Source organism: Symphalangus syndactylus, chromosome 24 (assembly GCF_028878055.3).
Source record: "Symphalangus syndactylus isolate Jambi chromosome 24, NHGRI_mSymSyn1-v2.1_pri, whole genome shotgun sequence".
In the NCBI taxonomy this organism is placed as follows: Eukaryota; Metazoa; Chordata; class Mammalia; order Primates; family Hylobatidae; genus Symphalangus; species Symphalangus syndactylus.
In genome coordinates, this window is record NC_072446.2 from 29,740,304 (window position 1) to 29,753,229 (window position 12,926).

Consider the following 12,926-nt stretch of genomic DNA (forward strand, 5'->3'; position numbering starts at 1 on the left):
CACATCATACTCATGCCCCATTATCTAGAACTCAGTTGCATGTCCCCACCAAATTCAGTACACTGAACTGAAATGTACCCCGCATGGTTTCTTTCATGAGTCTGCCCTCTCAGGCAGCTTTATCAATAAGCTATTGTCACAATAAAGCTGCATGACACACTGAAAAGAAACTCAGTGGCAAACAACAAACCAAATGCAAAAAACAAACCAAATGCTAAAGGGAGGCTAGAAGACATAGTCTAGCTGTGTGCCCAGAACAACATTACAGGGTTGTGCATGAAGCTACATGGAACAGGGCAATCTCTACCTCCTCAGCGAGCCTGCCCTGCAACCGAAGCTAGGATGGAAAGAAGTGGGAACATGAACTGGTGGAAGGAAAACCTTCCCAACTCTCTCTATAGTGGCTTCTAAGGAGCCAAGGGTACATGTGCCCATGGTGTGAATTGGCAGGAGGACAGGAGCTGAAATGTGCATGCGGGTGTCATGGAATTCAGAGAGGAGAGAGACACTTTGCTTCTCAGGCTGCTGCCTCTGCTGGGAGATGTGCTACTCCTCAGTGGTAGAGGCAGTCACAAACCCTTTGTGGGGCTTGTGAGTTGCTACTTACCTGTCCAAGGAAACGTTTTGGAACCCTGTGGCATGTAGGCCAGCGGACAGATATGGGCATGGATGCAGGCTCGGTCTCATCTCTAAGCCTCAATTTCTGCCCCTATAATTGCTCCTTTTTAGCTGCCTCATTGCGAGTTTATGATAATTCGATAACTTCCCTGACATAGAGACATCTCTCCACTTACCTTGTATTACTGCAAGGCCATAAAACTGGGACGTTTTACTCACTTAGAAACACTGGGCAAAGACACCTGCACCTTTGTTCCACTTCCAGTGGCTCCTTCCCCAGGCAGTGCTACATTTTCTGAAATCATGACTTTTGCGGCAATGTGGATGGAACTAGAGACAATAATCTTAAGTGAAGTAACTCCAAAACAGAAAATCAATACTGCATGTTCTAACTTATAAGTGGTAGCTAAATAATGCGTACACATCGACGCAGAGTGTGAAATGATATACATTGGAGGGTTGGAAGGGTTGGAGGGTGGGAGGAGGGTGAGAGATGAGAAATTACTTAATGGATACAATATACATCATTTGGTTGCTAGTCAAACTAAAAGCCCGGACTTCACGACTATGCAACATATCCATGTAACACAACTGCACTTGTATCCCTTATATTTACACAAAATTTTTTCTCATTGGTAGGATGGCAAAAACCTGATAGCCACTGGTTCAGGTTTCTCTGTGCTTTTCACCTGGCTACTTTTTGGTACAAGCCCACCCAACTATCCTAAGTGGTCATCCCAGTAAGACAACTGTGGCCCTAGGGATCTGGGCAGAGTTGGAAGGTGGGTCCATGGCCATCCCCCTGCTCTGCATGGTGGTTCAAGGGAAACAGGCAGAAAGTCTAATTTGGCCTTAAGTCCAAGTTACTTTGTGAATAATAATATGGAGGTTTTGAACTCCTCTCTCTCTGTCTCTCCCTTTCTATCTCTCTCATGTCTGTTTTTAAATTCACTCAGAACCCGAAGGAGACAGGGTTTGATTGATACCTTCTAGAATCCCAAGAAGTTATGGGTTTCCCAACATTTATCAACTGGGAGCTGTTAGTCGTTTTGGTATTAGGATGAAAGAATGAGGTGACTTTTAGCTATTGAAGTAGCTCAACTTGGCTGAGGATAAGTGGTCTTAAGGTTTCTTTCTGAATTGAAGATTTTAGTGGTTTTCTAGGTGGAAACATTCCTTCTAAAATCACCTGAGTTTATCTGCTCTGTTTCATGATGCAGTTTATTTCATAGAATCATAAGACCCTTAAGTCACAGAGTTCAGCCCTCCCAGTTGCTTGTGAAATTTCCTTAACCATATCTTTAATTTGTCCAGGCTCTGTTTTGCCACCTGCATTGATGGGGCCTCACTTTGTCTCTGACCAGTCCATTCTATTTTGCACCAACTTCACTTGTTAGAAAGTGCTTTGTACACTGAACTGAAATGTACCCCCTCATGGTTTCTTTCATGAGTCTGCCCTCTCAGGCAGCTTTATCAATAAGCTATTGTCACAATAAAGCTGCATGACACACTGAAAAGAAACTCAGTGGCAAACAACAATAAGCGTTTATTCTAGCTCTCATGGAACTGTGCATTGATTGTAGATTGGCTGATCTAGGTTGGGCTTTTGGGCCATGTGGCTGTGATTCCAGCTGCAGGGGTGGCATGGCTTGGTTCCTCACGATCAGTTCAAGTCAGATATCCTCCATGTGTGTATTCTTGATCCCAAGCTGAAAGGGACAGCAGCTACTGGGGGCACATCGTTCTCATGAAAGGTAGCAGTAGTGCAAAACGGCAAGCCCAGGAAGGCAAGCACATTTTAACCTTTGCTTGAATCATTCTGTTAGCATCCTGTTGACCAAAACAAGTCATATGGTGGAGCCCAAAGTCAAGGGATGGGCACATACCCTCTGTTTCTGCTGGAAGGAACTGCAAAGCCAATGGCAAGGGACATGGATCCAGGGAGGGATAAAGAATTGGAAACAACCATTTAATTTGTCAAAGCAACTCCAAAGAGGCTCACTTCATCTCTACAAGGCAACTGTTTGAATGCTTGGAGATGTTTTCCGCAAACAGTAATAGTAGCACCTTGTAGAAATACTTCATACATGTTACCATCTCTTAATTCTTAAAACCACCTTATTGAATAGATTTTTTATACCCAATTACAGAAGAGGATACTCAGGCTCAGAGAGATGTGGCTTTTGCAGGGTCACCCAGACCCTCCTAGAGTGACTTGATCTCTGGCCGCTCCTCTGGCCACCATGTTTATGGGTGTGACTGATTTTCAGAAGGATTTTCTTACTTTCTCTTTGTCTCTACTTCCCACTTGCTTTGTGGGTCTCTAGGATCTTTCATGATGGTGAACAGCTCTGGGAGAGCCTCTGGCCAGAAGGCCCACCTTCTCCTGCCGACCCTGAAGGAGAATGACACCCACTGCATCGACTTCCATTACTACTTCTCCAGCCGCGACAGGTCCAGCCCAGGGGCCTTGAACGTCTACGTGAAGGTGAATGGTGGCCCCCAAGGGAACCCTGTCTGGAATGTGTCCGGGGTCGTCACTGAGGGCTGGGTGAAGGCAGAGCTCGCCATCAGCACTTTCTGGCCACATTTCTATCAGGTATGGCATTTTACCATGGTTTTATTTTTGAAAATTAGTAATAAATCTATACACCTTTGCTCTCCCTGCAGGTGCTAGGTCTAGAAAGGACTTCATTTATTCACTCGTGTTTACTGGGCTTCTCCTCCTAGCCAAGCTCTACAGAGGTGACCCAACACAGCCCCTGTCCCACTTGAATTCATCGTTTGTAGGAAAAGACTGATATGTAAATAAAATGACAATGTACCAGGATACATGTGGCTCCTGAAGATACTGGAGGAACATAGGCATTGATTCATTTTTATAAAGTCAGTGCTTATGACATGATGAGGGAGGTACTAGTACTATCCTGTTTTATGGATGAAAAGATTGAGATTCGGAGAGATGAAATAACTGGTCAAAGATCACCCTCTGGGGAATGGGGTGTTTCCTGGGGAAGGCAATTAGGATGGTTTGTAAGAGGAGATGACATCTAAGATGAATCTTGAAGAATGAATACAAATTTATTTTAAAAGGGAGGGAGGGAAAGGCGTTTGAGTTGTCACGGACAGTGTGTACCATGAGCTAGAGGGGTGATGATAGACGATGGCAGAGTTTGGAAAGTCTAAGTTGTTTAAGGTACATTGCAAAGGGGACAGACAGGGAGATCAGCCTGCAGGGACAAGCAGATCTTGGGGGTCTTTGAATGTCAGGCTAACGGATGGAACGTAGTTTAAAGCAGTGCTTCTCATACCGTCCATGGTGAAGGGACACTTCCTCCTGACTCATTGTGGAGCAATGCTCTTATAAACCCTGGTAAAAAAAAAAAAAAAAAAAAAAAAATCATGGTAATGACAGATTGCCGCAATATTTCCTAAACCTCTCTCTCTTTCCTTCCTTATCTCCTTGTGAACTGATGCACACAGTGCACAGATTGGCACCAATCCATAAAGCATGCTTAGAGGAACATTTCTCCACATTGTCTTGGCTTGGGGCCGTTGAAAGTTTTGTTTTGTTTTGTTTTTTTAACAATGTTATTAAGGTAAAATGTACATATCACAGAATCTACCTATTTTAAGTGTGCAATCCCATGACTTTAGAAAACCTATTGAATTGTGCAACCATCATCATAAACCAGGCCAGAACATGTTCATTATCCCAGTAAGATACCCTGTGCTCCTTTGCAGTTAATCCCCACTTGCTCTGTTGAAAGGTTTTAGGTTAGAGACTGAGGCAGTCAGATCTGCATTTTGGAGAAATTTCTCTAGCATCTGAAGTGGAAGATGAACCAGTGGCTGGGGGCTTCTTAGACATCCTGCAAGTTAATATCCACGGTATAGTTCTTCCAGATTTTAGTGTTAGGAATACATGTATCTATTGAGATTGCTTGTTGGGTTTGCCTTAATGAGACAATTCAAGCTTTGTTTCCCTTTTGCCTTGGTAATGAGAAATCAGAATTTGATACTCAATTACCGTCAATATTTAGACTGGATTTTTGCCATAAATATTTCAATTTTATCCTCAATGGCTTGTGATTTCCTTTTAGAATAATTTTATTTTTCTTCATGATGCATCTCCTGAAATTTCTTTCAGAAATAGGGGAGAGGTAGTGATGATGATGGTAATGGGTGATGGTGATACCTACCGTCCATTGGGTGTTTATCATGTTCCAGGCACAGTACAAAATGTTTCACATACATTACCTTGTTTAATCTTCACAACAATCCTTTGAGGCAGGTACTACTATACCCATTTTATAGGTGATGAAACGAAGGCTCAGAAATGCTAAGTGATAACCCAAGCTTGAACGGAGGTAGTGCCTTGTTTTTTACCCGTTCTGTTTGATTTCACTGTCTAAACTAGTAAAGTCCAGTATAAATATAATGGGAACCACACGTGTCATTTATAAATGTTTAGTAGCCACATTAAAAAGTAAAAGGAAATCAGTGAAATTAATTTTAGTAATATATTTTACTTAAACCAATGTATCCAAAATACTGTCACTTGGACATGTAATCAGTCTAAACAATTATTAGTGAGATGTTTTCTGTTCTCTCCCTGTCAATCTTTATAATTCAGTCTCTATTTTACACTTACAGTAAGTCTCAATTTAAATGTTTTATTTTCATTAGTAATAATGATCTGTATTTGGACTCATAAAATGTGTAGCTGAAGAAGTGGATACATATACACAAGTTGTTCCAAACATTCTTAAGTGAATTGGGTATCAGTTTTTAAATTAAAATGTAAGGTAACTGAAGTTAAGTAAAATGAGAAGTTCAGTTTCCCAGTCTCATTAGCTACGCTTCAGTAGCTGGTGGTTGTCAAATTAGTATAGATCATAATTCTTAGCCACTTGGCTCCACAATTTCCCGTAGTAGAGTTCTTGAAAGGCCTAGCCATGCCTGGAGCTTGTGGATGGGGAGATGAAGGGGGTGACTCCAAGGCTGGGCTCTCAGGAGGGACCTGGCCTTTATGAGGTGCTGGTTCTGCTCATTCTCATCCTCCATTGCTGGAGAATCCTGCAGCTGTCTCTTGTAATGCCTTGGTCTGTGTTGAGGGTTTTCTTAAGGTTTTTATTTTGGGGTTCTTTGTCAGGAGACTTAAAGGAGTAAATAATGAGACATAATGGCAGTGGCTGTCGAAAAGCACAGGTGACTGCAGCAACCCTGGAGATATGCAAGCAGCCTGGGAGATGGACCCAAGTAGCTTGTTTGGGACCACGTTTCCTTTGCTTCTGCCCCAACCTCATCTCCTTGGCCTGCGCATGGGTGGCCAAGAGCCAGAGTCAGGAAGTAAGGAAAGTTAGGAAGAGAGCAGAAATAAAAGAGGAAGTAAGAAAGAGAAGAAAAGAGAAAAAAAGAGAGTAAATTCTTGGAAGAACTTGTCACACCATCATTCAGCCACTCGCTCCCTATTCTCATCTGCTTGTCAGTCATTTTGCATCCTGCGTGAGCCAGGCCAGTTCAGGTATTGGTAATGCAGAAGTGAGTGGGACAGAGCTGGCCTTGGGGTGGTCAGGGTGGACTGTTGTCATTTGGTGTGAGGTTAAGCCCCTATTCCCTTCTTTACAACAGCAGGAACTTATGAATGAAAGTGGCTAAAAGGAGAGTCCTTTGTTTTTAATGTGTGTCACTAACAATGTGACGTGTTTTATCCTAGATGTTTTGAGAAAATTATGTATCTTTGGCCTCATTACTTCGGTGTCTTTTCCTTTTGTGTAATATGTTTTAGTACAAACCTTTTTCTGAAACTGATGGTGTCAGATATGTGTCAGAATTCACAATGTTTGGAATTTAGTAATATATTAGTAATATATTGGCATATCTTATGTATTTTATAACAACCCTGGTAGGGTCTGAGGCAGTACCCTGTAATCAGATCTGATATTTCTACAACAAAACTTACACATACTCACAAGAAATGGGATAAATAAAGACTGTAAGTAGTATCAGGGCAATTTGGCTGTATTCAGGTTTTACCACCAAATTGCTTTGTGTAATACTAAGGTGAAGAACCTTGTTTTCAGAGCTTTTGGGGTTTCAGAATTGCTTTAAGCATATAGCCCTATATTCTCTACCTGCACAGTTGCATGAACAAGAGGATCAGATTTTGCTTGTACATTCTGGGAAGAATACCCAGTGTATGACTTGTAGAGTGTGCTCTGTGGAACATGTGTTCCCCAAGATTCTCTGTAGTGAAGGCTGATGTGGTGGAGGTCACAGCATTTTGAAAAAGCTGTATGATGTATTCAGTTCTAGGAGACTCACAATTACCCACGTGGGAGTTCTGAGGAGTCAGAAAGAAATCAATTTATTGGTGTTTAACTTACTGTCTTTCCTCTAAGTTTGATCTTGGCCTCTCTTTTTGTTGGATGACCACCTGACTATAGAGATAGTATTCTGCAGACTGGTGGCCCTACATCTCAGTTTGCTGGGACAACCCTGGTTTATTCTCATTATCCTGGTGAAATTAAAAGCATTCATTTCATAGTGTGCCCCAGTTTCAGTGATAAATTATATAGTCTTCCTATCCATAGACATTTACAGAATGCATACTGGCACATGTGGCTTAGGTTTATCCTCATTTTGTAGATAAGGCAAACATTTTCTGTTAAGGGCCAGAAAGAAAATGTTTCAGTCTTTGCAAGCCATACAGTGTCTGTTGCAATTACTCAATTCTGCCATCGTACCATGAAAGCAGTCATACATAATATGTAAATGAATGGACCCAGCTGTGTTCCAACAAAACTTTATGTGCAAAAACAGGTGGTGGGCTGGATTTGGCTTCCAGGCCATAGCTGAACTCCAACGTACATGATAAAGCTGATGTCCAGAGTTGCACAGTGAAGTCCAAGAGCACATAGCAGATTATTGGCAAAGCTGAGAGCAGATCCGAGATACCCTACTCCCTAGACTGTCACCACTGTATCATTGACTATAGACATCAAGTATCTCTAAAAGCTTATGGGCACGGTCGAGCCTTTAAGGTTCCAATTAGAAACCCCATATATAGGACCAGATGCAAATGGGTACAGGATGGGGCCACAGGTTGAAGTACAATGAACAAGAAAATGGACTCAGCACAGGGACAGTCACACCATTTGCCATGCTTTTGGATGAGGCATGGGGGAAAAGGACATTTCTGGAGTACCCCCTATGTTCACAACCTATGAGAGGCATGAGATCTGTGCAGTAGCTCCCTCTGTTAGGTGGCAACATGTCCTGTCTTCCAGTGTAGGAAGCACTACTGGTAAATTCAAGTCCCCATGATCCCTCCTAGGTTCTCTGGCTCCAAGCTCTGCTTTGCCATTAGGGAAAATAGCTTGTGCTTTCTGAGAATCTTCTTCCTAGCTGTGTAATGTTAGCTGTATTCTGTCATCATTCAGAATCACAGTTCACTCATCTGTAGAATGGAGAGGATATTAGGTATGATAGACACTTCTGCAGATGAAATTAGACAACATATATGTATCATCATGTCAGGTGTATTAGTCTGTTCTCACACTGCTATAAAGAACTGCCCAAGACTGGGTAATTTATAAAGAAAAGAGGTTTAATTGACTCACAGTTCCACATGTCTGGGGAAGCCTCAGGAAACTTACAATTGTGGCAGAAAGGGAAGCAGGCACATCTTATATGGTGGCAGGCGAGAGAGAGCCTGTGAAGGAGGAACTGTCAAACACTTATAAAACCATCAGATCTTGTGATAACTCACTCAGTATCACAAGAACAGCATGGGGAAAACCACCCCAATGATCCAATCACCTCCCACCACTTTCCTCTCTCAACATGTAGGGATTATGGGGATTACAATTCAAGATGTGATTTGGGTGGGGACACAGAGCCAAACCATGTCATCAGGCTTGCAGTGGGCCTCAGTGGAAGGAAGGGAGGAAGGGAGGAAGGGAGGGAGGGAAAAAGAAAAAGAGGGAAAAAGAGACAAAGGGGAAGGAGGAAGGAAGCCTTTTTAAAAGAAATAGCCAGTGTTGTTTAGCCTGTACTCAGTAACCTCCATGCCCTCCCTTGGATAAGTAGCCTCATCTGGGAGAATTTTCTGATTTGCACCTTGTTGGCTACTACAGCCTCATTGCATTTCCTTGGCTGAGAGCAGCAGTTTGGAGAGATATGTTATACACACACAGTCATTAACGGTTACTCACTTGGCCACAAACACTACAGAGTGTCCACATAGGGACAAGCACCCACAAGACTCTCAGATTCAAAACACACTCGCACATGTACACATAGGTACAGTGGCAAGAAAAGGGGGCCTATCAGAAAATTCAATGACGCTAGCAAAATGGGTTTTAAAATTCACCAGACCTGGAGCTCTGGTCCTGTACATATGATTCTATGGGCTAAATACAAATTACTGGGCTTTGGACCTGATGGTTTATGTATTAATTTATTAAAGTCATATTTTATAGTTCTAAAATTGACTTTTAGCTCTGTAATAAACACTGAAATTTCCTCTTTCTCATTAGTGAGCTTTCTGGCACCAGACTTTTGGCAAGGCCTGGGGTGAGAAATTGCCTTTGCCAGCCATCTCCCGACGTGTGCCTTTTCTTGGGAAAGCAGGGGCTTGTTTATTTACTTTTAATTGACAAATATTAATTGTGTGTATTTATAGGGTATAGTGTGATATTTTGATCTATGTATGTGTTATAGAAAGACTTAATCAAACTAATGAACATAATCATCACCTCACCAACTTAACTTTTTTTGTGTAGTGAGAACATTAAAAAAATATATTCTTTCAGCAATTTTGAAATGCACAATATATTATTATTAAATGTGGTCACCACTCAGTGCTGAATGGCTGCTAAGTCACGTGTACTTCAGATCACAGCAACTTTCTAGGTGATATTAATTTGATTTCATATTTTCTAATGATTCTGAACTTTTCTGTTTCAGGATTAAAAAAAATAAAAGAACTTCTGTTAACTTTGCAATCACCTGCTTGCCCTAGTTTCCATCACCTGCCTAGGGAAAATTATCTTTTATTCGATAGTTATAATCGCTATATAGGCCCCTGAAATTAAGGACTCACCCAGCTTTGGTTCAACTGGACTTGAAACTCAGTCCCTTTCCCAGGAAATCCCTGCAATCTGGCACTCTGTAGGTTTAGTAACTTCACTCACAATGGAATAGAGTTTATCACAGTGAGGGGCCCACTCTACCACCCTTGTAATTCTATTCCATCTGCTTCCTTATCCATCCCACTTCTCTCCACTAAGCATCAAATCCTCCTCCTTGTCCTATGCAGGTCTCCTTGGGCTGATAGGGTAAAAAAATGTCTGTCTTAATTTTACCCTAAGCAATCTCTCCCCATGAAAACATGTATATTTATCTTCCAAGAGGTGTTCTGATGTGCCAACATTTTTCTCTTCTCCTGAAAATGTTTGCAGTCCCTTGAAATTTTTGCCATGCAGATTTCCTGCTCGAGAACTGCAAAAGATGAGGTTAAAACACCAGGTCTCTTAAACCATGGCCTGACATGTCCACACCCTCCTCCAAGTATGAACAAAAACCACTTTTTGGAGGGGTTGAGCATGACTCATCTCAGAGCCTCTTGTGGGGAATTGCTTCCTGGCTTTGCACAAGTCCTCATGCAGAGGGAGAGATTTTCACCTTTCCATGCAAGCCTCATCTCTTCAACACCTGCACCAGGAGGTCTCTAATGAGGCCCATAGGCTGGAGCATGTGCAGTAGGCGGTAGATCCACATGGCAGCCTTGGAGCTGAAGAGCATCTACAGAGAAGTTGGAATTCTCAGCCTGGGCCCTCTGCTCCAGTCCCTGTACTCAGGGTCTCAGCCTCCATTTACTGACTTGGAGTGCCACTGGGTATGCATGGCCTGTGTGAGTTCACCATCCCATCCCTAGTCCCCTGCCTCCTGAAGACAGGAGGAAAACACTGCACTAGAGTCGCCTCTAGACTTCTCTACTCAATCCCCTGGCTCTCCCATTTCCTGACTTTTATTCCTCAAGGGCCTTGGTTGAATTTTCTTGAGAATGTGCTTGCGTCAGAGATAACCATTCTCTCTCTCCTCAGGACACCTTGGCAGGTCTTTCCATCTCTGAGGGTCCTGGCATCACCTTGTCCCCTTGTGGTGTCTGTCCCTAGGAAATGTAACTGGCTATCTACTAGGTGGGGCTTCCTATGGCTAGGAGTTGCACATCAGAAGCATATTGATGGAGTGATCATCTCCCTCCAAGGTTGTAGGTGTCTTCTGGGGAAACTTTTGATCATACTCAGTGTCATTTTACACAATTACATTCATAGATTATTACCATTTTTACTTCCTCTTTTTGTGAATTACCTGTCGAAGTCATTTGCCACTTTTTAATTTGAATGGTTTGTTTTTTTAGTTGATTCTCAAGAGTCCTTTACATACAAAAAAGGATATTTTCATATTAGCTGACATAGGTATTACAAATATTATTCTCAACCTGTCATTTGACTTTTAATTTTGTTTTAGATTTTTGCTAACATACAAAGCACACTTGACACCATAGTTCTTAAGAAAGCATTGTGTAATTTTAAATAAATTGGTTTTTAAGACGTTGTCACTAATTTCTAGTTGTAGTGAATTTGGTTAGAAAATGTATAGGCCCAAAGCTAAACAATTTCTTCGAGGGATTTATTGAAGTTATATTGTAGCCTAGTATATGATTTTTTTGCAACTGAGCCATAAGCATTTGAATAGAAGTTTCATTTTGTCTTTACATTTATTAACATGTATCTAGGAAATACATTATTACTTACATTATATATACTTGCTTTTTCCTATACAATTAGTCAAAGTCTAAGACATAGGTTAAAGTCTTCAACCCATGTCTTTTTCATCATTTTCTCCACTTTAGTCTCTTGACTCATGTGTTTTTTCTAAATGATCATTTTAGTCCACCTAATTTTTTCATTGTTCTTTTCAGTTAAAATTCTACTTCGAGGTTTTCACATTATTTTTGCAACAACTGCTTTCTGTTTATTTGCATTTCTTTATTATGTCTTTGTTCAACTTGTTCTTTTTAATGTTATGCAGTCATTCTGTTTTAGGTGTTTATCTTATAGCATACAATTGGACTTTATTTAGACAGTCTGAGAGCTTTTCTGTATTTTAACCCATTTATATTTATTGTCACAACAGAAACATTTTTTCTTTATTTTGTCATTTTTATTACACAGTTTGAATGCTTTTGTGCTATTTCTTTTTGAAATGCATTTACTGTGTATGTTCTATTTGCTTTTTTTTTCTATGAACTTTGCTTTTGGTTTCCTTTGAATTATTAAAAAATATAATTAGACACATGATTATTTACAGGAAGGCCTTCTGTTTACTTTTCCCTCTGCAAGATGAGGTGGCTAGCACATTATTTTTGCAAACTTTCCCCTACTTCTTGAATAATTTTGTTTGTTGAGTCTCTCTGAAGGACCCTGCTATCTTAGTGAACCATTCTTCCAGAGTGGCCATCATGCTGGAGCAACAGCCCTATGTTTGGTGTGACTGTCATCCCCAAGGCACTTCACCTAACTCTCAGGCAGCCACATGCTGTTTCACAACAGATCCTACCACCTAAGGAAGCTGCCTCTTCTCAGCCATCGCCGTGATCTCCAGTGGTTCCCATCAGTTCTCCACAGTTCTTTTGTTACAGCTGTTGAAGCTCCAAGCCCCAGTGAGAGCACTAATCTTTGAATCCACTGACCTGGAGTGACCACATAGGCCACAAAAAAGATTTCACAGGGAGGTTGTCCTGTTGGTCTCATCATCTGCCTTGTATTCTATCCATAGACCTGAATTGAGGCATGAAAGACAGGAGAGGGAGGGTCCTTTTTGGAGGCTGTCAGGTGTTGGAGATGAAAACTGAAGACAGTTTGAACAAGAGCAGTGGTTCTGATGTCTGGCTGGTTTTGACCTCAAAAAAATGCCTGCTTCCAATGGTTCATCCTAATAGCAGAGACGTATGACATGGAAGATTTGAGAAATGCTAATAAGGTAGAATAAAAAGGAAAACGAAGATGAGGGCTGAGGCAGAAGTTGAAGCCCAACAGACACCCTGGTCTCCAGCTTGGGTGGCTGAATGGGTCATAGTGCCACTTACCATATTCCGTATTTCAGAAAGAATAGCCCATTGGTCAATGAGGGAAAAGGTTTGAGGAGGAATATGTGCAGATCTGTTGGATTCACGTCATTGATGTGGTACCTAGGTAGAAATACAGATCTGTGAACTGGACACCTAAGACGGATGT

At 41.5% G+C, this 12,926-nt stretch overlaps 1 protein-coding gene across 6 annotated transcripts in view; it reads left to right on the top strand.

Moving 5' to 3' along the window:
* The window catches only part of PTPRT (protein tyrosine phosphatase receptor type T), a 1,142,918-nt gene that overhangs the window by 408,181 nt on the left and 721,811 nt on the right, over positions 1-12,926 (top strand). For all 6 annotated transcript variants that reach the window (XM_055264961.2, XM_063633847.1, XM_055264960.2 and 3 more), the window contains exon 3: positions 2,946-3,217. In XM_055264961.2, coding sequence (XP_055120936.1) covers positions 2,946-3,217 — 272 coding nt within the window. The remainder of the gene's footprint in view (positions 1-2,945; positions 3,218-12,926) is intronic.